This window comes from Colletotrichum karsti (genome assembly GCF_011947395.1).
Source record: "Colletotrichum karsti strain CkLH20 chromosome Unknown Scaffold3, whole genome shotgun sequence".
In the NCBI taxonomy this organism is placed as follows: domain Eukaryota; kingdom Fungi; phylum Ascomycota; class Sordariomycetes; order Glomerellales; family Glomerellaceae; genus Colletotrichum; species Colletotrichum karsti.
This window is the reverse complement of record NW_024065903.1, coordinates 45,451-72,457: the sequence shown is the minus strand read 5'-3', so window position 1 is coordinate 72,457 and position 27,007 is coordinate 45,451. Positions and strand designations below refer to the sequence as shown.

General features: G+C 56.6%; 9 protein-coding genes across 9 annotated transcripts; 4 read left to right on the top strand and 5 right to left on the bottom strand.

The window, feature by feature from the left end:
* Window positions 1-365: 365 nt before the first annotated feature.
* Window positions 366-3,547, top strand: CkaCkLH20_01137 (uncharacterized protein; the record flags this gene model as incomplete). Its single annotated transcript, XM_038883856.1, has 3 exons — window positions 366-728; window positions 870-1,443; window positions 2,256-3,547. 3 exons carry the CDS (start codon window positions 366-368, stop codon window positions 3,545-3,547), a joined length of 2,229 nt encoding a protein of 742 aa, XP_038750448.1.
* A 335-nt stretch (window positions 3,548-3,882) lies between these two features.
* CkaCkLH20_01136 (uncharacterized protein) lies at window positions 3,883-7,942 on the bottom strand (the record flags this gene model as incomplete). The annotated part of the gene is made up of 3 exons (XM_038883855.1): window positions 3,883-4,000; window positions 4,054-4,463; window positions 4,514-7,942. 3 exons carry the CDS (start codon window positions 7,940-7,942, stop codon window positions 3,883-3,885), a joined length of 3,957 nt encoding a protein of 1,318 aa, XP_038750447.1.
* Window positions 7,943-9,611: 1,669 nt separating this feature from the next.
* CkaCkLH20_01135 (COPII coat assembly protein sec16) lies at window positions 9,612-15,664 on the top strand (the record flags this gene model as incomplete). Its single annotated transcript, XM_038883854.1, has 2 exons — window positions 9,612-15,009; window positions 15,063-15,664. The coding sequence occupies 2 exons, from the start codon at window positions 9,612-9,614 to the stop codon at window positions 15,662-15,664; spliced, it is 6,000 nt and encodes a 1,999-aa protein (XP_038750446.1).
* A 517-nt stretch (window positions 15,665-16,181) lies between these two features.
* Window positions 16,182-18,254, top strand: CkaCkLH20_01134 (DNA polymerase alpha primase associated subunit; the record flags this gene model as incomplete). The annotated part of the gene is made up of 3 exons (XM_038883853.1): window positions 16,182-16,663; window positions 16,717-18,034; window positions 18,087-18,254. The coding sequence occupies 3 exons, from the start codon at window positions 16,182-16,184 to the stop codon at window positions 18,252-18,254; spliced, it is 1,968 nt and encodes a 655-aa protein (XP_038750445.1).
* Window positions 18,255-18,382: 128 nt separating this feature from the next.
* Window positions 18,383-19,771, bottom strand: CkaCkLH20_01133 (micro-fibrillar-associated protein 1; the record flags this gene model as incomplete). Its single annotated transcript, XM_038883852.1, has 1 exon — window positions 18,383-19,771. The coding sequence occupies one exon, from the start codon at window positions 19,769-19,771 to the stop codon at window positions 18,383-18,385; it is 1,389 nt and encodes a 462-aa protein (XP_038750444.1).
* Window positions 19,772-20,217: 446 nt separating this feature from the next.
* CkaCkLH20_01132 (uncharacterized protein) lies at window positions 20,218-20,816 on the bottom strand (the record flags this gene model as incomplete). Its single annotated transcript, XM_038883851.1, has 2 exons — window positions 20,218-20,732; window positions 20,783-20,816. 2 exons carry the CDS (start codon window positions 20,814-20,816, stop codon window positions 20,218-20,220), a joined length of 549 nt encoding a protein of 182 aa, XP_038750443.1.
* A 475-nt stretch (window positions 20,817-21,291) lies between these two features.
* CkaCkLH20_01131 (ubiquitin hydrolase) lies at window positions 21,292-23,493 on the top strand (the record flags this gene model as incomplete). Its single annotated transcript, XM_038883850.1, has 1 exon — window positions 21,292-23,493. One exon carries the CDS (start codon window positions 21,292-21,294, stop codon window positions 23,491-23,493), a length of 2,202 nt encoding a protein of 733 aa, XP_038750442.1.
* Window positions 23,494-23,682: 189 nt separating this feature from the next.
* Window positions 23,683-24,546, bottom strand: CkaCkLH20_01130 (uncharacterized protein; the record flags this gene model as incomplete). Its single annotated transcript, XM_038883849.1, has 1 exon — window positions 23,683-24,546. One exon carries the CDS (start codon window positions 24,544-24,546, stop codon window positions 23,683-23,685), a length of 864 nt encoding a protein of 287 aa, XP_038750441.1.
* Window positions 24,547-25,179: 633 nt separating this feature from the next.
* Window positions 25,180-26,579, bottom strand: CkaCkLH20_01129 (duf250 domain membrane protein; the record flags this gene model as incomplete). The annotated part of the gene is made up of 5 exons (XM_038883848.1): window positions 25,180-25,560; window positions 25,615-26,240; window positions 26,322-26,327; window positions 26,380-26,447; window positions 26,512-26,579. The coding sequence occupies 5 exons, from the start codon at window positions 26,577-26,579 to the stop codon at window positions 25,180-25,182; spliced, it is 1,149 nt and encodes a 382-aa protein (XP_038750440.1).
* Window positions 26,580-27,007: the final 428 nt, after the last annotated feature.

Below are 27,007 nucleotides of genomic sequence, written 5' to 3'. Positions count from 1 at the left end.
CCTAGCGGTTTTTGTTTTTTTTCTCGCGGTTCACTTATCTCTTCCCGCGCGGGTGCCGGGTCAAAGCGCAACGCCGTAAAGTCACCAGTGAGGTGCGAGGGATTACCTAACATTACACCAATCCCAGCGTCAGCATTACGGGCGCTGCTCTCGGCGCCGGGCTCCGCACCGAGCTCCGAAACCAATTTACCTCCGTGTCCGGGCGCTTGGTAATTAGTCGCCATTCCATTGCTCGGCTTCTCGGTTCGCTGCTGTCTCGAAACCCACCTTCGCAGCACCCCCCGTCCGTCATCTGAAAGCCGGGGTCCGCGATAGGTCGCGCAACAAATTGGGGGATTCCCAAAGTAATACACACACTGATTACCATGTTTGGATACACGGCGAGAGCGATCCCGCGCCTGGCGCACTCGGCGTCCGTCTTCACATCTCGGCGCGCATACGCGGCGAAGCCCTCGACGCCGCGTCCGCCCCCGCCCCCGCCGCCGTTCGAGACCGTCCCGACGTGTCCGTCTCCGACCTGCGGGTGTGCCGAGACGCCGGCGATGCCGGAGGGCCTGCCGATCGACTTCAAGAGCCCCCTGAACGGTGTCGTGTCGGCGTACGCCGAGCAGGTGCTCGTGTGTACGGGCAAGGACGACTGGGCCTCGAGGATCGAGGAGGAGAACAGCGGGGACAACCTCGCCGCCGATCTGAAGGAGTTGTTCGGGCGCGGGGGCACGTATAGTGATGTGAGTTTCTTCTTGTTTCTTGACGTCATTTTCGGTTCCGTGTGGGATGGCCTCTGGTCATTTGAACAGTTGGGAAATGAGAGTGAGACGAACTTATGGAAGTGAGTCGCTTTGGGCTGACTGTATGAATCATCTTTCCAGCCATGGCACAACATCTCCGTCCTGAACAGCTCCTTCCCCTCCTCCGTCCCGAAACGGAGCGAGCTGCAGACGACGAGCGCCTACCTCCTCCCCAGCTTCAAGTACGTGCCCTTCCTGCCGCGCGTGAGCTTCGACAGCGTGCAGGCCCTCGCCAAGGGCTACCTCCTCCCCGAGAAGCTGCACAAGATGCACGACGGCCTGTCGCCCATCCACCGCGACAGGCTCACCCGCAAGGAGGCCTACCAGTCCCTGCTGTACGGCGTGAGGGACGTCGAGGACGTCCTGGTGCTCGTCTGCGGCCACGGCGGGCGCGACATGCGCTGCGGCGTGATGGGGCCGGTGCTCAGGGACGAGTTCGAGAGGCAGTTTGAGGGGCTGGGCGTCGGCGTCTCGCGGGGTCCGGTCGAGGTTGACGAGGGTGACGGGGAGAGGATCGCGGCGCCTGAGGGGAGGGGGATGTCGGCGAGGGTTGGGCTGATAAGTCACATTGGCGGCCACAAGTTCGCCGGGAATTGCATCGTTTATATCCCGCCCGGTCTGAAGACCGAGAAGGGCGAGGATCACCCGCTTGCTGGTATGGGAATTTGGTACGGGAGGGTCGAGCCGAAGCATGTCGAGGGGATTGTGAAAGAGACGGTTCTTGGGGGGCGGGTCATTGTAGACATGTTCCGGGGAGGGATCGATCAGAATAGGAAGATCATGAGGTTGTAAGGGAAGTTTGATATCGGGGGTCTGTGGGACTTATTGTACAATAGAGGAGAAGGGACTTTTGAGCCACTGTATCATACACATATAGATTTTGGAGTACGTGCTGGACGGCATTGCAAGCACAAGTAGGGCTCATCTCATACCATGAAATGTATTTCATGTCATCTCATCATCTGTGATTGAAATCCCTCCTGCTTCATATTTACGCCATTACATGATCTCTCAATCATTGAGAAAACCTCACCAGACAACAAGATATGAGACCAATAGGTGCAAAAGAATCGAATGTTGATAAGACTTAAGTGGTAGCTACTTGCTGTTGATGAGGCGCTCACGTGACCGTATCTAACGTTCCTAATTGGTGAATCCACTCAACCTCGACTTTTCGACATCGTCTATGTCACCATCTTCAACACTGACGTTTTTGGTGGCAGCAACAAAAATCAGGGCAAAACATTCAGGAGTATTCTCTCGTGTCGGCTATATTTCTCTGCGCGGCGATGGTCTTTCCCATAGCTGTCGGCGCCCTTCGGGCTGGAATCATTCAGACCACCTCGAATCCCCAAATGCACTTCACAGCGACACACTCATTACGGCGTGCAACAGCCGCCTACTTAAGGAATTTTCATAATTCACTGCGCAAAAACTATTCAAGCCCAAGAAGTCGAACCGAAACAGAGGCTTTCCGCTCACAACCGCCACGCAAACTCACCCAAACCACCACCCGCCGCCTCAAATCCACAGCCACCCGCAACCGCAACTTCATCAGACCCCGCTACGTTCCCCTCCTCCTCCTCCTCGCGGCTGCCGGCGTGGCATGGGACTCCCAATGGCTCTTCCCCTCCTCGACGCCAACAGACCCCACCGAGGCCACGATCCTCTCCAACGCCCACAAGTTCGTCCACTTCGACGTCACCTCCAAGGAGCAAGTCTCCCCGACCTCCTTCATCCTGACGCTCAAACCCCCGACGACCTCGCGAGGCGGCGCCGTCGCCCCGCTCTCGTCCCTCTGGGACCTCTTCGACCTCTGGTGCGTCGAGGTGAAGCAGCCGCAGATCCAGGTCGCCCGCGAGTACACCCCGCTCCCGCCCAACCCGGCGGCAGACCCGAACCCCGCCGACGACGCGCTGAGGCTGTACGTCCGCGCGCTCCGCGGCGGCGAGGTCTCGACGTACCTGAGCGGGCTGGCCCCCGGCGACACGGTCGAGATCCGCGGGCCGCACGGGGAGTTCGACCTGAGCAGCCGGCTCGGCGGGGCCGGCGGGCGGGTCGTGTTCCTGGCGGGCGGGACGGGCGTCGCGAGCGCGCTGCAGGCCGCGCGTGCCGTGCTGCCGCGGGCGGTCGACGTGACGGTCTTCTGGGCCGTGAGGAGCCGGGAGGAGGTGCAGAGGTTGGAGGGGCCGGCGAGGAAGGAGGAGAAGAAGGCCTCGTGGAGTTGGAATCCTTTTGCGAGGGGCGCGAAGGAGGAGGGGATCCGGGCCGAGACGCTTTCTGCGGAGCGAGGGCACGCGTCGCCTGTTGCTAGGGACTTACTCGCCTTGAAGGAGAAGTACGGCGATAAGCTCGACGTCCGCGTCGTGGTCGACCAGGAAGGGACGCGCGTCGAGGAACGTGACCTAGCTGCGGCCCTCTCACTTCCCGCAGACTTTGCGCCCGCGGCGGTGGAGACGGCGGGCTGCAAGTTCCATTCGCAAACGGCGCATCTGGGCATGGTCGACGGCGCCCCGAACGCCGGGAAGAAATTCCTCTTCAGAAGGGAGCAGGACTGCGGATGCGTTGCCAAGGAGGACGTCGCTGTGGGCAAGAACGTGTTTGTCGTCTCCGGGCCCGAGGGCTTCGTGCAGGCGTACGCGGGGCCCAAGATCTGGCGCGACGGCGGGCAGCTGCAGGGCCCTGTTGGTGGGATGCTGGGGGCGTTGCAGAGGTCCAATCCTGAGCTGTTGAAGAATTGGATTGTACTCAAGTTGTAATTGTACGATGTATCCAGGATGAGAGGATTGGAAGATATGTAGAACACCAGGGTCATGGCATGTACGGTAGATGTATCAACAGGAACGCGAAGACGTGCCCAAGGAGAAAACAGGGATATTCGATAGCGCTGTCTAATTTCGGGCCTGATGTCCATCCAAACCGAAGATAATGTGCTGTACAAGATAGAAATATAAACATCCCGGCCGTCAACTCCAGTAATGATGCTAACGCAGCCTCCCTTTCTGGCTGCGGCTCGTGCCCTGTCCCCAACGCCGGAAGAGTTCCTAAGATACAATAAGAAGAAAAAAAACCCGAACAAATCTGATGTTGTCCTTTACGTGCTCTGTACTTTTCTGTACGAGGGCGGCTTCATCGTCCTCCTGATCAGCTTGACCGCATAGGGGGGAATGAGAGATATCGCCCCGATGGCGAGAACACGCCAGACAAATCCCCTTATATACGGTTAGCCGTGATAGTTCAACCGAGGAAAATAGGACGGACTTACAATGTGATGATGAATTGGAGGTCGAAGTACCCGCCGAGGAATGGCACCGAAGCAACATATGCCAAGAATGTGCCGACGATGGAGAGAATCATGAGTGGGTGCCACGTGGTAATCTCAATTGCGACCATGAGCAGTTCGTTCAGGACCAAGACGGTGTACGAGACAGCGACCATCTTGGGACCGTCGACTTCTGTGAGGATCTGAGAGAGACCTTGGATGGTGCAGCCCTGGTAGATCGAGACCAGCACCCAAACGAAGAAGGTGCGGTAAGACAGCGACCGGCCGGACGTGAGCTCCTTGTACAATTCAGGGTAGAGGTTTGCGAGGTTCTCATCGACATCCTTGTCGAGGACGAGGGAAAGAACGGGGAATGCTGTGTACATTGTCGCGTATCCCACAAGAAGCCAGTCCTGCGACAGTCAGATACATTCGGGGCGACACTGGACAGAAAACAACTTACCTTGTAAAGACCTTCCGGTTCGAACTTGATGGCAATGCTGTACATCGTCTGGCACACAGCGATGATCAAGCCACGATGAATGACAAACTGAGCCAGCTTAGCACTCCGCTTGTAACTGTTACGGCCGTGCCAGACGAGGAGCTTAGTCAGGTGGAAAAATTGCTCGATAGAGAAGTCGGCCGCCAAACTGGCTTGTCGACCCTCCTTGCCTACGATACCGACACCGACATCTGCCGCCTGAATCATGGAAACATCGTTGCCACCATCTCCGATACAGCAGACTCTCTTCTTGGTGTATTCCTTGATCAGCTTGGCGATTTCCGCCTTTTGTGTCGGCGAGCATCGACAAGCGACGACAGTGGGCAGTTGAACGGCGACAGACACGAAGTCGATTCGGAAGTGGGTGAGGAATAGTGCCAGACTTTCGCCATCGATGAGAAGGCATGAATCAGTCTTTCCGCGGAGGAAGTCAAGGTGGTCTTGGGCATTGTCTTTCTTCTTGAGTTTGGCAACCGTGTAGATGTACTGGCCTCGAGCGACCAACTTGGAGCTGACGGCAACACAGCGAGCTGTTTCGACCTTGTCACCAGTCAACATCCAGATCTTGATGCCGGCGTTCCTCAACAACTCCAAGGATGGCTTGACGTCCTTTTGCAGCTTGTCCTCAACACCGGTGACACCAAGAAGCTCCAGATCGCGCTCGAGATGATGGGAAACAACTCGTTGCATGCCAGCGTCACGTCCAGTGATAGCCAAAGAAGCTGCTTGGTAGCTCGAGGAGAACTCTTGGTACTGCTGGTACGACAAACGCTTCCGTCCGACCACGAGTGTACGCAGACCCTCACGGGCCATATTGGCGGTTTCCTCGTCCAACCAGTCATTCTCGGCCACGATGGCGCTCATGACCGTATCGGCGCCCTTCTGATAGAACCAGATCTCGCTGTTCGCGAGGTTGGGCGGAGTAGACTGACTGTGGTCGAAAAACTGGACAATGATACCCATGCGTTTTCCCTCGGAAGTGAACGGGAAGACATCCATGATGCGCACGCGGACAACCTCACGGCCGGTGTCCGTTGACTCGAGAACCATGCCCTTACGATCTCGGTGCGCCAGGCGAAGGCCAACAGATTCGGTCCAACGGACAATGGCAATCTCATCAGGCGATGACGCTTGGTACGACACAACCGTCTTGCCGTCCTCCTCTTCTGTAGTTGGCGTAACATTGTGGCATAGAGCCAGTGCCAGAACAACGTCTCTGACACGGGAACCAATTTCTCTCCTCGTACGGGTAGCGCCCACGTTTGCAGAGCTAGAGACTGTAGAAGAAGGCGTGATCAAAGCTGTATGTGTCGCCGGATCCGTAGTGGGTTGAATGTGGAAAGCCTGTTTAACATACGAGTTGACCTCGTCCATGGCCTCGTTGGCGTACGAGACCGTGCCTACGTGTATCTTTCTCATCTCCATTTCGTTTTGAGTCAATGTGCCCGTCTTGTCACTAAGCAGATACTCAATTCTGCCCAGATCCTCGGGGATTGTGCTCGTCCGGACAACAGCTCCAGGAATACCGGGGTCTCGTTGAATAAACCAGGAGTAGGCACTCTTGCCCATGTCCAGGTTGACGCGCAAGCTGATGGGTACAATGGTAGAGAAGAGAACCAAAAACCTCATGATCTTGATGTACCACACATTGCCTTCGGTGTTTGAGAAGCCCTCCAAGGCCACCAAGATGATCGAAAGCGCCAGTGTCAGAGCACAGAGAATCTTGGTGAGCGAGTTGATTTCGTACTCCAAGAGACCGGTCTTAGATCGAGAGGGGGCAGTGGAAAGCGCCGATCTCGTTTGGGGGCCGGTGTACATAATGACCGCCAGAGTTGTCGCGTTGGACGCAATGACAGTGTTCGCCCAAGCCGTATTGTCGATTGACAAAGGTGCGGAGGTTCCTTCTTCGCTATTCAAGTCACCTTGTTGGCTCTGTGCGTCCCTCCTGGTCGGCAATAGTTCGACGGTGCCCAAGAACTCGTTGACCTTTCTGTCAGGCTTGCCTCCCGTAACGCGAAGCCGAACAAACTCTTCGGTCGCCAAAGTCTGCGAAAGAGGTGACGCCAAACGCAGTTTCCAGTCCGTCTCACCGTCAAGCTGATCGGTTCTGATGAACGTTTCGCCAGCTGCTCCACCTCCACTCTCGCTCTTTTCAGCTTCTTTGCCCTTCGGTTCTGGCGCGCTCTTGTGCTCTTCATCGTCTGTGTCGACAAGCAAAGACTCCTCCTCCGCAATGGTCTCCATAACTGGGGCTGCGGTGCTGGATTCCGAAGTGATGCACTTCAAAATGACGACATCGGAGGGAACTCTCTGGCCCTTGCTCAGCTTGAGGACATCACCAACTTTGAGGTCGCGGGATTTCCGGCTAACTTCGCGGACAGATGATGACGGCGGGGGCTGTCCGCCGTCTCCTTCTGCGCGCTCCTCCTCTTCCTGAATATCCGAAAGTCTGTCGCGGTTCGCCGAGTTCTTGCCTCTTCTGATCGAATCCGATTTCAACCTCTTATGCGACCGCTGGGAGCCAAAGCCACGGCCTGGTTCGTCGAACATGAGGATCGTGTATTCCTCGGCATTGGCCTCGTTATCTCTCCGCCGTCTTTCAATGTCGTCGTATGCCTCCTTTCCCATGGTAATAAACAAGACAAACGCCAACGGCGCAACGTACGTCGTTAGGTAACCGATTCGTAGAGCTGGAATGGCCTGCGACAAAGCGACCAGCAAAAAGTACATGTTGAAGAAGAAGGAGAATTCGTTATAGAGCGTTACGGGCAGAAACGACAGCGCCGTGTACTTGGCATTGGAGATGAGGTTGGGAGGGAATCTCGTTGACTGAGAAGACCCTACTGCGACATGGCGGGAGGCAGAGGGGTCGTCCTCGTCCTGATCTTGGTCATCGTCGGCCTTTGCTTGCTGTGCCCCTGAGTTCGACATGAAGCTAGGCAGTCGTAAACTGGAGGTGAGGCGTTCGAACCTGTCACCAGCAAATGAACGGCGCCTCGCTGGCGACCCGCCCGGGAGCAAAGGGGAATCGTGGGAGTCGTCATCGTCGGACCCAGCATTTCCATCCCTATATCGTGACGAGGAGCCTCCGGTTCCGCCGAGGAGGGCTTCAGAGTCCTCGGTATCGCCGTCACGGTTCTGACCTAGTTCTCCATATCCCTTGGCCCTCTGCCCAGCCCGACGTGAGCCCCCCATACGTAGATTTCGCAGTGCTATACGTGGCGATCGATGCTCGGCGGTCTGTCGGTCGGTGCGGATGAGTCCAGGGCTGCGGTGAGTGGTGGTAGTCGCAGGATCGAGCTCCTGGATGTCGAGATCGAGGTCTGAATCGGAATCATTCGCTGGGGAGCCTGGCGGGTCCGCGGAACGGTATGAAGTTGGAGAAGGCATCCCGCCCGCATTGGGAGTGCGAGTGCGTGTATGTATGCAACGAGCAACTCTTTACGAAAATTCCGCGGAGGCGGAAGTGGTGATAAAGTTCGGTCGTCGGTGCCTGTGCTGTTGCTCGGGGATCTGCATCGGATAGCTGTAGGCGTTTCGGTAGGTAGGAAGCAGCGCGTGCGCTCGACGAGTTAGGGGAGGGAATTTTGCGCAGTGATGGCCAGATCACGTAGTTGGAAGCGCGGCAGTTTTGAGGCGCAAAAAATGAACAGTTTGAGTCGTGGAGTTTTGAACAAGTAAACCACTGGACGCCAGCTATGCCGAGAGACCAGGAGGCTTGGATGATGTCGCCTGGAAAGGCTGAGGCGGTCCAATTGGGTAGGAATGCTATTCAGTGTGTCAGTGCCACCACAATGCGGCATCCCAGGGGGTGCTACAGGGTGCCACTTTATGTGACGGAGGCAGCCGCGTGGCCTTTAGTGAAGTGTAAGGGCAGCGTGGGTGCTGTGAGGGCGTCGGGTCAGGCGGGGCTTGGGTCGGATGGCGGCGGTGCAGCTAATGGACGGGAAGCTCTCACGCGCGGACACCGAGAAGCTGGAAGTTGAGGGAGCTATCTAGGTGCCTAGCTTCCGAAGAACCCGTGTTGATATGTGGCTTGGATTCTCTCTCACCTGCAAGTCAGTGAGATCTGTCCTCATTAATTGTTCTCCCGCTGTCTATTATTGACTAGCTTGGGGTCGTTTCTTTTTCTGAGGTGCCTTATTCTGACGCATAGCTCCCTAGTTTATCTGCATCTCGAAGTACCTTATTCAACCTGAAAGGCCTTGGAATAAGTTACCGCCATGTTAGAGACATGTTGTACCTCAGAAGAGGATGTCTTATCTTGTGCCCGTTTTCTGAAGGGCGAGAAACCACTGAGAGGCCAAGAGGTCTTTTTCATTTTTAACATCATTTCAGGCCGGCCTCGTTACTTTGTACATGCATCATATTGATACCTACCTCTACGGATATTGGACGTAGGTCCCGGTCTGCCGCAGAATCCGGAATATCCTCTGCGCCGTGTCGCAAACCATCGGCGGAAGCCTGTGCACCGTGCGCCGTCGAACGCCCCTATTTGGACACGGAATGACGGAATCGGCCAAAATCTGGACCTCTGACTGGACGACCGTCAGACCCATTCCAAAGAGACTCGTGTGAATTTTTTTGGGACCCTGTCGCAGCAACCCGTAGCGTGCCGTCGCAGAAGGATGACACTGAAGCAACAAGGTACATGGCAGAAGTACCATGACACACCATACCTCTATCGTACCTGCCAGCTTGCAAGTTGTACATAGGTCCTTGGGCCACCTCATTACACTTTGTCCGTCGAGCAAAACACCTTGACACCTTAATCTTCGCCTTCGACCCACCAAACTGTGAAGTCCAGCATGGAGTTCGTCGTTGTGTATTCTATCTAGACTTCTGCTTCTTACTGTACATGTACGTTGCCTCTCCTTGCTGCCTTCTGCTCGAGGCCCTCAATCTCAATCCCCTCAGGGCTGTCGCGTTGAGCCACGCTAGACCCCTGGACTCGCGTTTTCGTCTCGTCTGGTGCTGACAATCTCGACATAGTTGTTCTCCAGCCTTTGAACTCGCCGCTACACGAACCCGTATGACTCGACCTAATTAGACCATCACCATGACCGTCGAGACCGCCAACGCCTCGTGGCATCCGGCTTTCATGCCCAATGCTGCAACTGGCGATACCTCCGCTGAACCCGCAGCTCTTCCGAGCGCAAATCTCGATGCTTCACCAGCGCTTGCTCCCGCCCAACAAACCACCCAAGACTTCGAGTTTCCTTTGGGATCGCATAAAACACCTTCGCTGGAGGATAAGTCAGAGAAAGACACCGACCCATGGCTGGTAGAAGACGCTGGCCAAGACGCAGCCGACGACTGGCCAGTCTTTGATCACCCGGCAGCGGTCCAACCCAAGGAAGCACCCGAGACAGCTCACGCTGATGCTGAAGCCCTCGAACCGGTGTCAGCACCAGCTCCCACTACCCAGGAGACCACAGCCGAAGACGATGCCCCCGCCGATAATGCGAAATCTGCCGGTCCTACCTTGGGTCATACAAGCAACGATTCCTTCACTCGAACTGTCGCACACGAAGTTAATTGGGACGACGACCACGATTCGGAATGGACTCTCCCCCGAACTGACACCGATCCATTCAAATTCATGCCCCCGAACGACAGAACAAACTCCTTCCCTCCAGTGCCGCCAGTCGTTCCTGCCCCGGGTGAGGAACACCCATTGCCGTCAAACCAAGCCGAGGACCTCATGAACGAAATCGATAACACCTCTGACCACCACGATTTTATCGGAGATCAAGAAGCAAACAATGCTGCTACTGGATTTGACTCCGGGTTTGGTGACGAAACTGAGGCTAGTCAGCAATATGTCGGCCGCGATGTGACTTTCAGCGAACAGGAAGACTTGAGCTCGCGGTACGAGGAAGGCATTCCTCTCATTTCTCAAACGGAGACGAACGATGACAGCACCCAAAGCGGGCAGCCATTGAACGGTTTTGGCGACGAGGCGACTGGTGACGATGACTTCTTCAGCCAAATCCAGAGCTTGAATGACGATGACTTTCCCGACTTCGGCGGCAAGCAGCCTCTGGAGCGCAAATCCACCATGCAGGTCCTGGGCGCTCTTGGTAATTCGAACCTATCCAGAACGGACACTCTTGACGACATGCTGGAGGAGGACGAGGATGAGGGAGCGCATGACGCGACTCAGCCGACGGAAGGCCTGAACGGCACAACGGCAGAACCACCTGCGCAGGACGCTTCCCAGCCTGACACCACACAAGTTGATGATGCCGAAGCCAAGCCTACCGACGAACTGGCAGCAAAATGGGAGCAAGCATTCGCAGACGACGACGAGGATGATTTCCTGCTTGATGACACGCCCGAACAGTCAGGCGAAGGCCAACCTGTTGACCCCTCGGCGTTTTTCGGCAGCGATGATGAGGGCTTCCTCGAGGACGACGATGAACCGCAAGCCGCTGCTCCTGCTCCTGCACCCGCTCAGGCTCAGTCTACTGGCGTACAGGGACGCTACACGCCTCAAGGGCCTTCCGTTCCTCAACGATCTGCTTCATCCTATACCCCGGCTTATCAGTCCCAGCCAAGCGCTTCGCCATTTACCCCGACTCCTTTCGCTGACCAACGCCCCCAGTCAGCCGCCCCTTATCCAGCACAGCAGCAGCTGAGACCTGAGCCCCCCAAGACCCAGAGCTTTGCGGCTCAATCCAAGGGTGGTTACCAGTCGCCGTATGATCTCCCCATGGAGGTTGTCGTTCCTAAAAAGCGATCCAGTACCCAGCAAGTCCCGCGAAGCCCTGCAACGGGCCCTACGATGGCTCCTCCTCCGAGAAGCTCTAGTATGCACGCGCCTACCCCTCCTCCTCCAGGAGCTGCCTCAAACATGTCTCCCCCAACATCAAATCACCCTCAGCAGCCCCCTGCCGGCGCGAAGCCTCCGCAAGTACTACGCAACAAGGACAGCTTCTTTGAGGATCTGCCCATGACATCGAAGCCTCGGTCTGCTTCCAGGCAGAGCCATCGAATCCCTTCGCCAACTCAAACTGGTCCCCCAGCACCTCTAGGCCCTCCTTCGCAGTCTCGTCTTGCACCATCGCCTTTGTCTCCACCTATGGTATCGCCAGACACTCCAGACATGTCGCGTTCAGCATCAGGAGGAATTCCGAATCTTGTTCTAGGCGAACGTCCTAATCCTTACGCGCCGCAGCCGGCTCAACAGCAGGCCCCTGGTGTCCCGAGTAACGCCAGGTACTCGCCGGCCCCTCCCGGAGCTGCCAATGGAGTCACTCGTCCGGTGTCGTCTAGCAGATACTCTCCTGCGCCGGCAGGCGCCAGGCCGCCGGTGCCTGCTTTCCACTCGGCTCCCCCCGCGGTGTTGCCACACTTGCCTAGAACGTCAAGCCCTTTGGCGCATTTTGAGGTCTCGCGTGGTGAGGCGGGCGCCGCGAATGGCGACCACCAGGTCGACCGCAGATCAAGCTACAGTCTCGAGCCCAGGATCACTAGAGTGCCATCACTGCCAGTCACTCGAGAGGTGGACGAGGAGGACGATTCCAAGTCAGCTCAGTTGGGTCACCCTGGGAACGGTGTGCCTCCCGAGTCTCGCTACAGCCCAGCACCGCCAATGGCAGCGAGGCAGACGCCACCACCTCTCGCTCATGGCCCTCCCATGCACTCTACTCTATCGCCATCGAAGAGATCTACATCCACATACCTGCCGCAAGCCGCGTCGCACGATTCGCCGCCTGAGAACAGATTCGCTCCCCCACCGCGATCTCAAACGCAATCTCCAGGCTCTTCTCATGGACGTCCATCCTCTCAACCGGTTGCTCGTCCATCTTCAGTACATAGTCCTACTTCTCCTCGGGCTACGAGGTCTTTCCAGCCGACTCACGCTCCCGCCACCCGCCCGCGAGGTCCGTCACAGAGTCTCAACTTCGTTGCACCGACAGATGGCCGTCAAGATGACCCCTTACAACGATGGAAGGGTGCCCCGATCATCTCCTGGGGCGTTGGCGGAACGATCATTACTTCGTTCCCTAAGAATGTTCCCCGTTATGGCATTGGCCAGGCAGCTCCGATGATCATCCGCAGCCCCGGAGAAGTTCACGTCAAGCATGTTAAGGACATTCAGCCTTTGGAGGAACGACTCGCAAAGTTCCCTGGACCTCTCAAAGGAAAGTCAAAGAAGAAAGATACCGTCGCATGGCTGACCTCAGGTATCGAAGCATTGGAAAGGGACCTGCCTGACATCTCCTTCCAAACTCAGCTCTCTCATGAGCACAAGCGCGCGGTTGAAAGAGTGCTGCTTTGGAAAATTCTGAGAGTCTTCATCGAGTTTGACGGCGTCCTGGAAGGCACCGCTGCAGTCGAAAAAGCTGTCAGGGATGTGCTCGCTCCTGGTCTTACTCTCGAGGAGGGCGAGCCCACTCCGGGTTACGGCGCCGCCATCAGCGCAGAAGCGCTCCAGGAGTCTCATGTCACCCAAATGAAGGCGGATGCTGTCGATTCGTCAACGATGGATCAGATTCGCAAACACCTTTTAATCGGTGATCGCGAGAAGGCCGTCTGGGCTGCCGTCGACAAGAGGCTCTGGGGTCATGCGATGTTGATTTCCAACACCGTGTCTCCGGATCTTTACAAGCGCGTCGCGCAGGAGTTTGTGAGGACGGAGGTCAACTATGCCGGCCACAACAACGAGTCCATCGCTGCCCTTTACAAGGTCTTATCCGGAAATTACGACGATTGCGTTGATGAGCTTGTCCCTGCCCATGCCCGAGCTGGATTCCAGCTTGTGAACACCACGTCCGTGACGGGTCCCTCCAAGGACGCGACTGAGGGACTTGATAAGTGGCGGGAGACTTTGGGGCTGGTGCTTAGCAACAGAAGCACGGAGGACGTACGCGCGTTGAATGCACTCGGCAACCTATTGTCCTCGTACGGACGAGCGGAGGCGGCCCATATTTGCTTCCTGTTTGCCAGGACAGCGACCGTCTTTGGAGGCCTGGATGACTTGACATCCAACTTTGTTCTTGTTGGTGCTGATCACAAGACTCAGGGCGAGCAATTCGCCAAGGAAACCGAAGCCTTACTGCTGAGCGAAGTATACGAATTCGGCCTCTCCCTTTCAGGTACTTCAGCCCTGTCTGCTGGCGTGCCACACTTGGCCGCGTATAAGCTTCAACATGCCATGACACTGGCCGAATATGGTCTGCGCGACAAGGCTCTCCTTTACTGTGAGGCGATTGCTGGCTCAATCACGGCTCAGACCAAGAGGTCTCCGTACTACCATCCGATTTTGGAAACCGCCGTGGAGAACCTTCGGGCAAGACTCAAACAGGCTCCTAAGGAAGAGTCATCCTCTTGGATTTCGAAGCCTAGCATGAATAAGGTATCAGACTCGGTCTGGAGTCGTTTCAACAAATTTGTTGCGGGCGATGAGAACGACAACGCTGCAGCCGGCGTCTCTGCTGAAGGTGGCGTTGAGTCTGGACCTTTCGCTCGGCTCGCAGGTGGTACACCCACCATCAGCCGGTCTCCTTCGGTATCGAATTTCGAACCTATCTACCAAGGGGCTACCCCAGGCTTCGCTGTTGGTTCGCCACCTGCGGCAGTTCCTATACCGGTCACCAGAGCTGCGTCTCGATATGCACCAGCCTCCTCACAAGCGACTGGCCTGTCCAGCTCCTACGAGCCAGGGTCTGGATACACCCCTGCTCCTGCCTCAGCGGGACGCTCCTCAAATGAACTTTCTCGCAGCCCGTATGAGCCAAGTGCGGGATACATGCCCGCACCCGCCTCCGCTGGCAGATCGTCGAATGAGTTTTCCCGGAGTCCTTACGAGCCCGGTTCATACATGCCGGCAGCGCCTGCCTCAGTTGGACGCTCATCAAATGAACTTCCCCGAAGCCCCTACGAACCTCGCACCTCGGTGGACTCGCAGCCTGGCTATTTCAACAGCGGATATACGCCTTCTACTTCCAATCTTGCACAGGAAACCTACCCAGCTGTTCAGCCCGGAGCCAGTCCACTTTCGCCAGCACAGCCGCCTGCAGGCTCGCCGTACGAGCCTTACGGCGCGAGCCAACCGTCCACAATTCCTTCCGTGGAAGTCGAGACCCAGAACACCACTCAGGATCCCAATGAGTCGTCCAATGTGGGATACCAGCCGCCTTCCTATGGCTATGAACCTCCTTCCATGACGCCTAGCCAGGAGCCCGCATCCCAACCTCAAGATGGCCCTAGCTCTGGCGGCTACGAGCCTCCCACTTACGAACCCTACGGCTACGAACCGCCGTCATATAATCCTGAACCCGAAGCGGATGACGAGCCCACGGAGCCAAAGCGAAAGCCAAAGAGTTTCATGGACGACGATGACGATGACGACATCCCTGCTCTCAAGGCCCTTAAGCCCCAAGACAAGAGCAAGTCGGATAAAGATAAGGAGAATGAGGAAATGTTCAAGAAAGCAGCTGAAGAAGATGGTAAGTCTAAAACATTGAATTTGAAAGAGGGAATGACTGACCGTTTTGTGTAGCTAAACGAGCCGCAGCGGCACAGCAGCAGCAGAAGAAGGGCTGGGGCTTCAGTAGCTGGTTTGGAGGCAAGAAGGAGGCGGCCCCCGATATGTCGCAACCCAATAAGCCGATCAAAGCTAAGCTTGGAGAAGCCAACAACTTTGTGTATGACCCCGATTTGAAGCGGTGGATCAACAAAGCTGCGGGTGCGGAACAAACCCAGGCGAAGACGGCGACGCCGCCACCGCCAAAGGGAGCTCGGTCTGTCACGGGAACACCGCCTCCCCCTCGCATTATGACACCACCTATGGGTCGAGCAAGTGCACCTCCCGGGGGCCCCGCCGGGAGCCCGGGAGGACCGCAGGCTCCAGAACTTGCCAAGGCGCCCTCCCAAGAGAGCCTTGGTGTTGCTCCCCCGGGACCTCACCCGCCTGGCATGGCCCGCTCAGTATCAAACACGAGCGCGGCGGGTGGTCCTCTCAGTGCACCACCGAGCCGACCAGCCACCAGCTTGAGCAACGCTAGTAGTATTGATGACTTGCTTGGCGCTGCTGGACCGCGTAAAGCTGGGGCCAAGAAGGGTAAGAGGGGTGGCCGATACGTTGATGTGATGGCGAAGTGAGATGTGTTTCAAGATTTCACGATTTTCATATTCACGAGCGAAGATGGCGCGGTTGCCACAAATTGGCGACGCATGTTGTAACATAGACTTTCCATTAACAGCATTGTAATAGTTGTTCGGGCTCACTACCCTGCGGTGCGGCTCATGCTGTATTTCATCGGGTCGGGCGTTGGTCAGGGATCATTAGACAGGCTAAACGTAATACAAGCCTGCCACAAACTCAGCCATAAATTTCTCTGGCCCTCGTGTGTCAGAACTGGATGTTTTGTGCTTAAGCACCGTAGGGTGCAAGATGTCTGTCTCTAGGTAGCGAGAAATCGAGCAATACTTCAAAGACAGTGCGCGTGGCGATTGTGTACTGTGAACCCCACCAACCCACCAAGCTGCACTTTACGCGCTACCCCTGCCGGGGACGCGCCGGACGCGTCTTCTAAGAATATCTGCTTCTTCCACCTCAAGACTCAATTGAGAGACATCCACTCCGTACCACAGCCTGCGAAAGATCACCACCGAAATCATGGCCGAATCTGAGCTCAAGGAGTTCTTCACCACGGGTGACAAGGGCCTCGAGCCCGATGTTCTCGCCGAATTGCAGTCCATCGTGCGCCTGCATGAGATCTCGGCGGAGGATCTGTTCTACAAATGGGAGTCGTTCTGCATCAAGATGGACATGGACGCCATGAACCCCCAGCTCAACCATATTCGCAACTTCAAGAAGGATCTGCAGGATGCATTGGAGAAGGCGAACAAGCAACAAACGCATATCAAGACCGAAAAGCGCAGCCATGCTACCCCGCGCGCGAGAGGCGGTGATGTTTTCGGCATGCTGGATGGTCTGGTCCCCAGCACGCCGTCCTCGGGCAGACTGAACAAGCCAAACAGCTTGCGCAAGAAGGCGCACGAAACTCCGACTATGTCAAGGGTCAAGGCAGAGATCCCATCTAGTTCACCAGACTACAAGGGGGCTTCGAAGATGGATGAGCTAGGCGCCATGCAACCGTAAGTGGCAGTCGGAGGAAGTCGCTGCGAGTCGCAACTGACACATATACCAGACCAAGCTCCTTCAACGACCGACAGAACGCCGGCGATACTATTGAAGTTCTGAACGATCACCTCAGCACACCCGAAGCCCCGATTTGCCCCTACCCCGAACCGCGCATTAAGTTGACGGCCGCATCAGACCAAAAGAAGCTTGCATATAAACCCCTGTCCATGAAGCTCTCTGAAGCATCCGAGATTCTCGATGATAGGATAGACGAGTTCATGCACATCGTTCAGGATTACCACAAGCTTGACCTCTCGGAATTCGGAAACGCAGCGTACCAGAGCACCACGGCAGTGATTGCTGTCGGCCGTATTGCTTCGGATGCGCCAGAGGGAAAACTTAACGCAGCATCTCTGGTCTTGGAGCTGTCGAGACGGATGGGCGGAGGTCAAAGGGTGTCTCTGAACATGGGAAATAAGGGGTACAGCTTCTTCCCGGGCCAGATTGTGGCGTTGAAGGGCATTAACACATCCGGCAACGAATTCGTCGTCGAAGAGGTTCTTGAGGTGCCTCTGCTTCCGAACGCTGCATCAACACCGGCCGCATTAGCCGCGCACCGCGAAAAGCTACGAGGAGACCCGGATGCCATGGACACTGACTCGGATCCTGCTCCTTTGAACATCATCTACGCCTCTGGGCCGTACACCGCTGACGATAACCTCGACTTCGAGCCTCTGCATGCCTTGTGCGACCAGGCAGCGAGCACGTATGCGGATGCCCTCGTGCTGACTGGACCGTTCATCGACAGCGAACATCCCTCGATAGCTATTGGAGACTTCGACTTGCCCGAGGAAGCCGTCATTGACCCAGATACTGCGACGATGTCAACGGTGTTCAAATACCTGTTCTCCCCCGCCCTCAACCGTCTTGTTTCCGCCAACCCCAGCATCACCATTCTCCTCATCCCCTCAGTGCGCGACATCATTGACAAGCACGTCTCCTGGCCCCAAGACTCCGTCTTGAAGAAGGAGCTCGGTTTGCCCAAGACGGCGAGATTCGTCACCAACCCGATGACCTTGTCCATCAACGAGATGGTCATGGGCGTTTCCTCGCAGGACATCCTGTGGCAGTTGAAGCACGAGGAGCTAGTCGCTCGTCCGTCAGACAGCAACCCGCTATCAAGGCTTTCCCGGCATTTGCTAGAGCAGAGGCATTTCTTCCCGCTCTTTCCCCCCACAGATCGCCAAAAGCTCCCGAAGACTGGCACGCAGGAGGGTATGCCGCCCGGTGCCATGCTGGATCTCAGCTATCTGAAACTCGGCGAGATGGTCAACGTTCGACCCGATGTGCTCATCGTTCCCAGTTTCCTCCCGCCATTCGCAAAGGTACGTTCTAGTCTGTGAAAGCCCATACATTCCTCTCGCTCACATCTTCCAGGTCGTTGAGAGTGTACTCGTAATCAATCCGGGCTACCTGTCGAAGAGGAGGGGCGCAGGCACGTACGCCCGAATGACGCTGTTCCCGCCGAAGATCGAAACTCAGTCAGACGCCGTGGTGAGCCACAGCATATTCGACCGTGCGCGTGTAGAGGTCAAGAAGATCTGAGTATGAACGTGAATGATGCTTCAACGTGTATGACGGTTGGCAAGGTTTCGTTAGGAGTTTGGGTATATTCAGCATCGCTCATGACGAGCCTGATTAGGATACACTCTAATACAATTTGATAGACGGCCTCATCTTGAATCCACGCGCCGCCTCTTGTCACTGTCGTATCTCTCGCGGGATGGGCTGCGTTTACGCCTGTCCCTGTAACCATCTCGCGAGTCTCTCCGCGGCGACCTCGACCTGGATCTTGACCTGTCTCTGCGACGGTAGTCGTCCCGAGAACGGTACCTGTCGCCATCTCTATCCCTCTCCGTGTCCCTTCTCGGACGGTCGCCCAAGGGGATCGCATTGGCCCCCTTTCCGCTTCGATCGTCAGGCTGGAACCGCTCGTCGACGCCGTACCTATCGAATCCGTCCCTCCGGTTGCGGCCGCGGTGATCTTCAAAATCTCCCCAACGTCCCGTGTCCTCGCTCTTAAGGTCCTTGTACTTCGACGCACCCTTCCTGCCCAGCTTCGTCATATCGCGTTTCTGCAAGTACTCAGGCAGCGCGCTCCGGTCCTTAATGTCGTCCGCGATCCGCATGCCCATGATATCACGCTTGTCGAGCCCATACGCCTTGGCCTCGTCGCTGTAGAAGGCGCCCTTGTGGTAGTACTTCTGCAGGTACGACATTTTGCCGCGGCCGTCCTTCTCCTCTTGCTGCTTCGCGATCTTCTCCGCGTCTTCGGCGTCGCGCTCTTCCTGCGTCAGGTTCTGCCGGCGCTCGCGCTCCGCGTACTCGGCCTCCTGCTCGGCGATGCGGTCGCGCTCGCGCTTGACCCGCTTGAGCTCCCGCAGCCGCCACGCCGCCAGCTCCGCCTCCGGATCCACGTCGTCCGTCGTGTCCACGTCCGACCCCGACGCCTCGTCGTCGTCCCAGTGCTTCTTGCCCGCGGCCCGCGCCGCCAGGTCCTTCTTGATCTGCTCCTCGACCAGCGCGTCGGCGGCGGCCTTGCGGCGGGCCTCCTCCTCGGCGAGGCGCGTCTCTTCGTCCTTCGCGGCGGCGGCGGAGGGGTCTCTTGCCGCGTTGCGTTGGTTCTTGGGTATGAATTTCGGCCGGATCATGAGGCGGCGGGGCGCTTCTTCCTCGCTGCTGCTCTCCTCCTCGCTGGAGCTCTCTTCTTCCTCGTCGTCATCGTCGGCCCCTTCTTCTTCTTCTTCTTCCTCCTCCGTCACGAAGCCCTCCTCGGCGGCGAGGCGCTCGGCTTTCTCCCGGGCTAACCTGCGCTCCTCGAGCTCCTGCGCCTGCCGCCTGCGTTCGTCGAGATTGACCTTGCTGAGGTTACTGGCGATCTTGGCGGCGCTGGCGGCTTTGGGGGGCGGCGGGATGGTCTTGGCCTTGGTGTCGGCCGCGTTGGTCTCGTTGTCGTCGTCGCTGGCGTCCGAGTCTGAGGAGGACGCCTCCTGCGCCGATGGCTTGCCGGGTCGATGACGCGCCGGCTTGACGGGGTTCGCTGTCATGCGTTTGGGCGGCATGTTGGCTGCGTGGCTGGTATGATGGGTTGAGACGAATGGGTGATGTTGAAAATTCGAGGTCGAAGGAGAGCTGGATTTCATCGAGAGGCTAGGGGCCTGGACGGGACGGACCTGCAGGTGCCAATTCCCCGCCGGGGGCCCTGTAAGTTTAGTAGCTTTTAGTGGAGCTAATGGTCATGCAGCTGCAACCTCTCTACCTCATGCGAATGGAATTCGACATTGCGAAGGTGAAATGAAGTTTGGACTTTCGAAGCAGCAGTGGTAGCAACTATAATTATTACGAGACCTCATGTTCAAAATCGCTTCACATGTGCCATATCCTCTTTGCGCAACTGATCTTCAACCATCATTTGGGTATCTGTCATAAGTCTCATAGCCCTGTCCTAGGCGCAGTCTACCAAGACACCACCTTTTGTGCAATCCGAAGTGAACTGAGAAACGACAAACTACAAGATTTCCTCATCGATATCGTCATTTTGTGGTGGCGGTGCCTGGGCAGCGGCGGTCGTAGACGCAACCTCCTCATCGGCACCCTCCATCTCCTCGTCCGTCTCCCAGTCCTTCTCGGCAGCGACTTGTTGTCTGGCTTTCATCTCCTCCTGCTCCAAGTCCTCCTCGTCGGGGAACTTCTTCTGGGGAATGTTCTTGTTGATGTCCTCCCAGCCCTTCCTCCGCGCCTGGATCGTGCGCGAAGAGTTCTTGCTCTTCTCCCTCTTATTGGAGGTTCTGTCCATGATGGCCTCGGCGCGATCCATGGCCTTCTCGTTCCTCTTCTTCGCCTTGGCGCTCATTTGCGACTTGCGGTTATTCGTCTTCTTGGAAACGCCAGAGTTGTGGTGGGCGGCCAGGACGGACGGCCGTTCGGTCGTTGCGGACGGGGGCTTCACATCCTTGAGAGACTTGTCGGTGTCGATGTCCACATCGGTTGCACGCCTCGCGGCTCTCGAGTGCTTAGAGGGTTCTGGTTTCCGGGTTAGAGACAAGAAACAAAGACAAAGGATGCCGTCTTACGTCTGTTCTTCTTTGAAACGCCCGGCTTTGCCATCTTTGCGACCAATTGTTTCGTTTTGCGAGGTGATGTAGATTGGTCAACCGCCCAGACGACCGTTGTGTGGGGGATAACTGAGAAAATTCCTTATCGGTGTAGAATCTTATCGTGATAAGAAGGAATAATCACAAGCCTTCGCGGAAGCTTGCAGCGCACTGACCAATCCTGGTCAGAGAGTTCGCCCCCTGTGGAACTCGTGGTCCCGCTTGCCGCCTTTGCTTAACGAACCGTGGAACTTTCAACCGTCCAACCGTGCATTCAGACATTCCAGCGCCTTTCTTCCCACAGATCACGAGCAGCGGCCACCTTCCAACTCGCGAAAGCATCGCCCTGGTCAGCCCTTGGATTAATCATCCCCGACATGGCACTGCCCGGTTCCTCAGTCACATCTCTACTCAAGCTTGCTTAAAGCTGTTCGTTTCCATCTCATCCACCATCCGACGTCTCAAACCCAAACAACCCTTTTGGCAGTATGAATTCTCCGGGCTCGAGATATAAGGATCTCTACGACGGACCTGATCCTTACCGACGATACTACCCCTACAACGACCAACCGAGCTTCTGGACGAGGCTTAACGAGCCGAGCGTCATAGTGTCCCTCTTTGCTCTCGTCCTGACTGCGCTTTACTCCATTTTCGGCGCATCTGCTCTTCCGACCACATTGCTCCTCCGCGCCGGTCAGACCCTCTGGGACATTGTTGTTTGGATTACGCCATACGACGCCTTGACCCTTCTCGAAGGCTGGCTGCATCCACCACTAGTTCCGCGACCGATGCTCCAGAATCAAGCGAGAACACATGCCGCGAAGAGCGATCTCCTGCGAAAAATACTCGGCATGGACAGACAGGGAGGCATCATGGGGACGGTTTCCCAGGCCGGCATAAGAGGTTTTTCGTCAATGTCGGGGGCCATGATGGGTTTTAAGGGATCCAGCAACTCTCCCCCTGGCCTGGGGAATCTCGATAACTCATGCTACCAGAACAGCATTCTCCAAGGCCTCGCATCGCTGAAGCCTTTACCGAAGTATCTCGCCGATCCCGTCCAAGACCCCGAACTCGACCGGGAAAAGGTCGAGGCCGTCGACACGCTGCGAAACCTGATTGAAGACCTGAACAGCACTCGGAACTATGGAAAGACTCTGTGGACACCGGGTTCGCTAAAGAACATGAGCACATGGCAGCAACAAGACGCGCAGGAGTACTTCTCCAAACTGCTCGACGAGGTGGATAAAGAGATAGCCAAGGTCGCAAAAGCGTCGCAAAAGTTGTCGGGATTCGAGTCGGAATGTGCCAACGACGATACGGCGACAAGCCAACACAGCGACGACAGCGGTTACCAGAGCATGTCGACCGTTTCCAAGATCAACTCTGCGTCCAAGCCTTTGCGCAACCCTCTCGAGGGCTTGACCGCGCAAAGAGTCGCTTGCGTGGAGTGTGGCCACTCTGACGGACTTTCCATGATTCCTTTCAACTGTCTCACGCTCAGCTTGAACACGGACGGAAACGACCACGACCTCTACGAACTCCTGGACGCGTACGCGCATATCGAATCGATCGAGGGTGTGGAATGTGGCAAGTGCACTCTTCTTAAGGCGAAGAGGCTTTTGACCATTCTCATTGAAAGAATGGAGGGAACTGTGGATGAAGACAGGCTGGCAGAGCCACGGTCGCGGCTGGCGGCTGTCGAGGAAGCGTTGGAGGAAGACGATTTCGACGACAAGACGATCACCCAGAAGTGCAAGATCACTTCTAACAGCAAGGTTTCCTCTACGAAGACGAAGCAGGCGGTCATTGCTCGCCCCCCGCAAAGCCTGGCTGTGCACATGAACCGATCCGTGTTCGACGAAAACTCCGGCATGATGTACAAGAACTCCGCGGGCATTCGCTTTCCGTTGACATTGGACCTCGGCCCGTGGTGTCTAGGTAGTGCCACCAAGCCGACCAATGCCGCCGCCCGCGAACCCATCGACGGTACAGCATCTCCGATATTGAGCGATGCATCCGAGGAGGAGCAGTGGCTGCTTGACCCAAGATCTTCCATGATAGCAGGCGACAAGCGAAAGTCGTACATCACCGGACCAATCTACGAGCTTCGCGCCGTAGTCACCCATTACGGTAGACACGAAAATGGGCACTACGTCGCGTATCGCAAATTCCCCCGGCATTCTCCTCCCACTGCTGGGGAGACAGATACGGATGACGACAAGAAAAGTATGAATTCTATGGTCAAGCCTCATCACGAAGAGGATGACACAGACGTAGAGATGGACTGGTGGCGTCTCAGCGACGAAAGCGTTAGGAAAATCGACGAGGAGGAGCTTCTGGACCAGCACAACGTCTTCATGCTCTTCTACGACTGTGTCGATCCAAACATTCTACCCGCATCTGAGGTTCCTGCCGAGGAGCCGGTCATCATTTCAAGCGCAGAAGTAGTTGCGGATGACGATGAGACGCCAAAGGTTGAGAAGCCCGCATTCACTTGCACTGTTGTGGAGGTCTCCGAGACTGATGACGATGAGGGCGAGATGCCTTCTGTGACTACGGTTGTCACAGCAGAGCCGCCAAGCAGCAAGGACGAGAAGAAAGCATCTTCTGTACCTCTGCCATTAGGTGAGGATGATGAGTTGGCAGATAGCAAAACCACTGAGCGATCGCCTCGAGTAATAGCTGTCTAACCGAACAAGCTTTGGTACAAGCTTTGGTACAAGCTTTGGTACAAGCTTTGGTACGCGCAGGAGACGAATAAGTTGCGGTTGTTGATTATAGCATAGCGATGGCGTTGGGTCCGCGGTAATACCAAATGTGGTGCGGAAAACACATGGATAGCAAAGCTCTGGACTAGATGTCAGGCTTAATGGGGGATTTCAACTCTTTTGGTAGTTGGTAACAAATGATAATTCATTGACCACAAAGACACACTCTTTGCATCTGTAACCAACCGCGTGAAATCTTGTGCACGACTCTTTCCCTCGACTTTGCAATACTCGCAAAGCAGGCCAGAAGTGCTCCTCAGCAACCAAAACCTCCCTCCACACCTTCAACGCCCTCTCCTTCAGCTCCCCCTCGACCCCCTTCCCAGCCTTCTCAACACCCTCATCAATAATCCCGCCCAACTCATCCACAAAGGCCCTAAACTCCTCGCTGCTCCAATTCGGGATAAACTCCCTCCTCAACGCGCCCCCATCCGCGTCCCCTTTGCCATCCCCCTCCTCCTCCTTCAACTGCTCCCTCGCCCCCGTCCACGCGTCGAGGTAACACTTCTCCGTCGCGTACAGCAACACCGCGCCCTCCAACCACTCCAACTCCCCTCCTCCCGTCTCGAACCCCGCGAAGAGCCCCTCGAACCGCCTCAGCCCCTCGAGCTTATCCTCCTGCCTGACGACGCCGTCGGGGCCGGCGGGCAGATCGACCTCGATGCCGAAGCGCCGCGCTGTGTCGACGAAGAACTTCTCCTCGCGCCGGACGTTGACGAGCGCGTCGACGAGCCACTGCACGAGTTTGTCCGGGACCGTGGGCGCCGGGCTTGTGGTGGAGGGGAGGCGGAGGGCGGAGAGGAGGCGGCCGACGCCCTTGATGTAGGCGTGGATGTAGAGCCTGTCGTTGGCGAGCCAGCGGCCGAGGACGGGCTTGGGGGTCTGGCCGGCTGCGGCGGCGGAGAGGAAGGGGGATTGGGTTGCGCGGCGGTAGGTTTCCGGGTCTGAGGCGAGGAGGTCTGCTGTTAGAGGCATTGTGGGTGGTGCGCGGTGTTTGTGAGCTGGGTGTGCGTGTGAGTGAGTGAGCGAGTGAGTGAGCGTGTGGTTGTGGGTGGGTGAGTGAGTAGTCCTCGTTCGATAGGCTGAGTGAGATCTGGTTGTTGGTATGTATGAGAGGCGAAGAAATATCAAGTTGCAGAAGTGGTTGTATCAAGGTTCTGGTTGCGCGTTGCTGCAGATTGATCTAGCTTCGAATTGGCGCTTACATTCCTTTGCGCCATTTGCAATGAGGAGGCGGATGGGCTGACGTTGCGACCTGTTGTTAGTAAGCCTTGGCTTGCAGAGTTTCTTCGTCCGTGATAGGTTGGCGAGGATCTTGTGCTGGATCTCGTTGCGAACTCAAATCCACCTTTTTCCCCATCACCGGTGGCCAAGGGCCGTTGTTCATAATCATGTATTCCCGAGGCTATATCTCTAAAAAATGCCGGCTCATGATATACACTGCTGACGCCCTCGATCCGAAAGGGAGAGGAGCGCCCCGGACCTCCAACGGCTGATCCCGAATCCTCTTTTTCTTTTCGAAGATTTGGTCCTTTCCCCATCTTTTGATATGATGCACACTCCTAAAACTCCCCGCTTTGTACAAGAAATCCCAAAAATGACACACGCTTAGCGGCTCGAGGAGCCGACGGTTGGCAGCCAGTCCGACGGCGCGGCCTTGCCGTTGTAGGCCAATCCGACAACGAGCATGAGGGTGATGAGGACGAGCAGGCCAAAGAAGATGGCGCGGCGGACGAGCGGTGAGAGACGGCCCTCATCGAGGGCTCCCGAGTTCCAGGCGCCGCGGACCTTGGCGACGCCGTTCTGTGCGGACGTCTTGATCTGCTCCCAGCCGGTTGAGTAGATGACGAGGCCGAAGAGGGCGATGGAGTAGCCGATGACCTGCATGAAGGTGACGCTAGTGTGCCAGATGAGCACGGAAGCGATGACGAGGAGGACGTTCTTGAGGATGCCGGTGAGGGTCATGACCAGGCCGGATGTCTTGCCGATCTGTGGGGCCGTTAGTGTCCGGGGCATAAGCGGATCAGGGGCTGTGCAACTCACCAAGAAAACGCTGGAAACGTTGAGCATGAAGGCGACACCGGCATTGAGCAGCAGCACTGAGATACCTGTCTGTTGGAGGTCTTCCAGCTTGAACGTGCTGAACTCACTGGCCCAGGCGACGAAGAAGTTCATAACAGCGCAGACCGGGGCGTAGTAGTACAGACTGACGAGGGGGTCCATCTTGCTCTCTTCACCCGTGAGCAAGACCTGGATCATGACGAGGCGGATGCCCTCGAAGACGATGCCGCCCATTTGGAAGATGAAGCCGATCCAAGAGAACTCAATCTCGCCGAAGGAGGCAAGGGCGACACCGGCGACAATGAGCATGACGTTGTAGAAGACCTTCATGGAAGGCTCAGCAACACCCCAGATCCAGCTGATGATGAGGACGGCGACGGGGGCGCCGGCCTTCAGCATCTGGATGAAGGGGACGGAAAGGTAGAGGTAAACCAGGTTGGAGCAGACGAGGGAGCCGGAGTACAGCAGACCGATGGGGACGATGGCTCGCAGGTAGATGCGGCCGGTCATCTTCACTTTATGGCGGCCATCGAGCAGGCTGGTGGTGCGCGCCAGCACCTGAGTTGCGATGGTGGAAAAGACCAGGTGCCAAAATGTCAGGATGACGGCTAGGTGGTGTTAGCAAGTGAGAGATGAGCGAGGGGGGGCGAGAGGGATGAAAGCTCCGCTTAGGGATGAGAATCACATACGGTATTCTGTGTCACGGTTAGCTTGCGTGAGTCGTAGTCAGTAGCGGACTGTACTTACTGAAGCCTGCAGTGTCAAGCAACCACTTGTTGAAGAGGATAGTAAGATTTGAGAAGAAGATCCAGCTCCTGAGCGACGGTTAGATGAGTGACGATGAGGGCGTGGGGTCACAAGGGTGCAGGTGCAGCATACGCGATGAAGAAGGCCGGATGAATGGCCTTGGAAGCCAAATGCTTCTCTGTTGTTGGAAGGGTGGTCATGACGGAGATGTTCGAACTGAGATGGTGCTTTGGATGGGACGTGAGGGACCAAGAAAGGCCAAGAGGGTTGGCGATCGGTGTCGTCGGTGTCGGCGTCGGTTGAGGTACGGCGACGGAGGCGGCGGGTGTGGGCCGGAGATGCGCTGCGGTACGGGGGAGGAGAATCGCGCAGGAGAAAGAGAGGAATCCTCGGGTCAACAGAATGACATGAACGATGGTGAATGAACGGGGGCGCGCGACAAATCAACCACGGACTAACATCGACGATGTAGGTAAGGAGAGGAAGATGGTGGCAGGGTGGTGGAGGGCAGTGAGATTCACCACGAACCGCGTTGAGAGGGAGTGGTAAGGAATGAATGAGAGAACGGGGTCGCGGGAAGGGTAAGACGAGAAAAAGATTAGGACAACAGGGTACTGGGGAGGCGTTG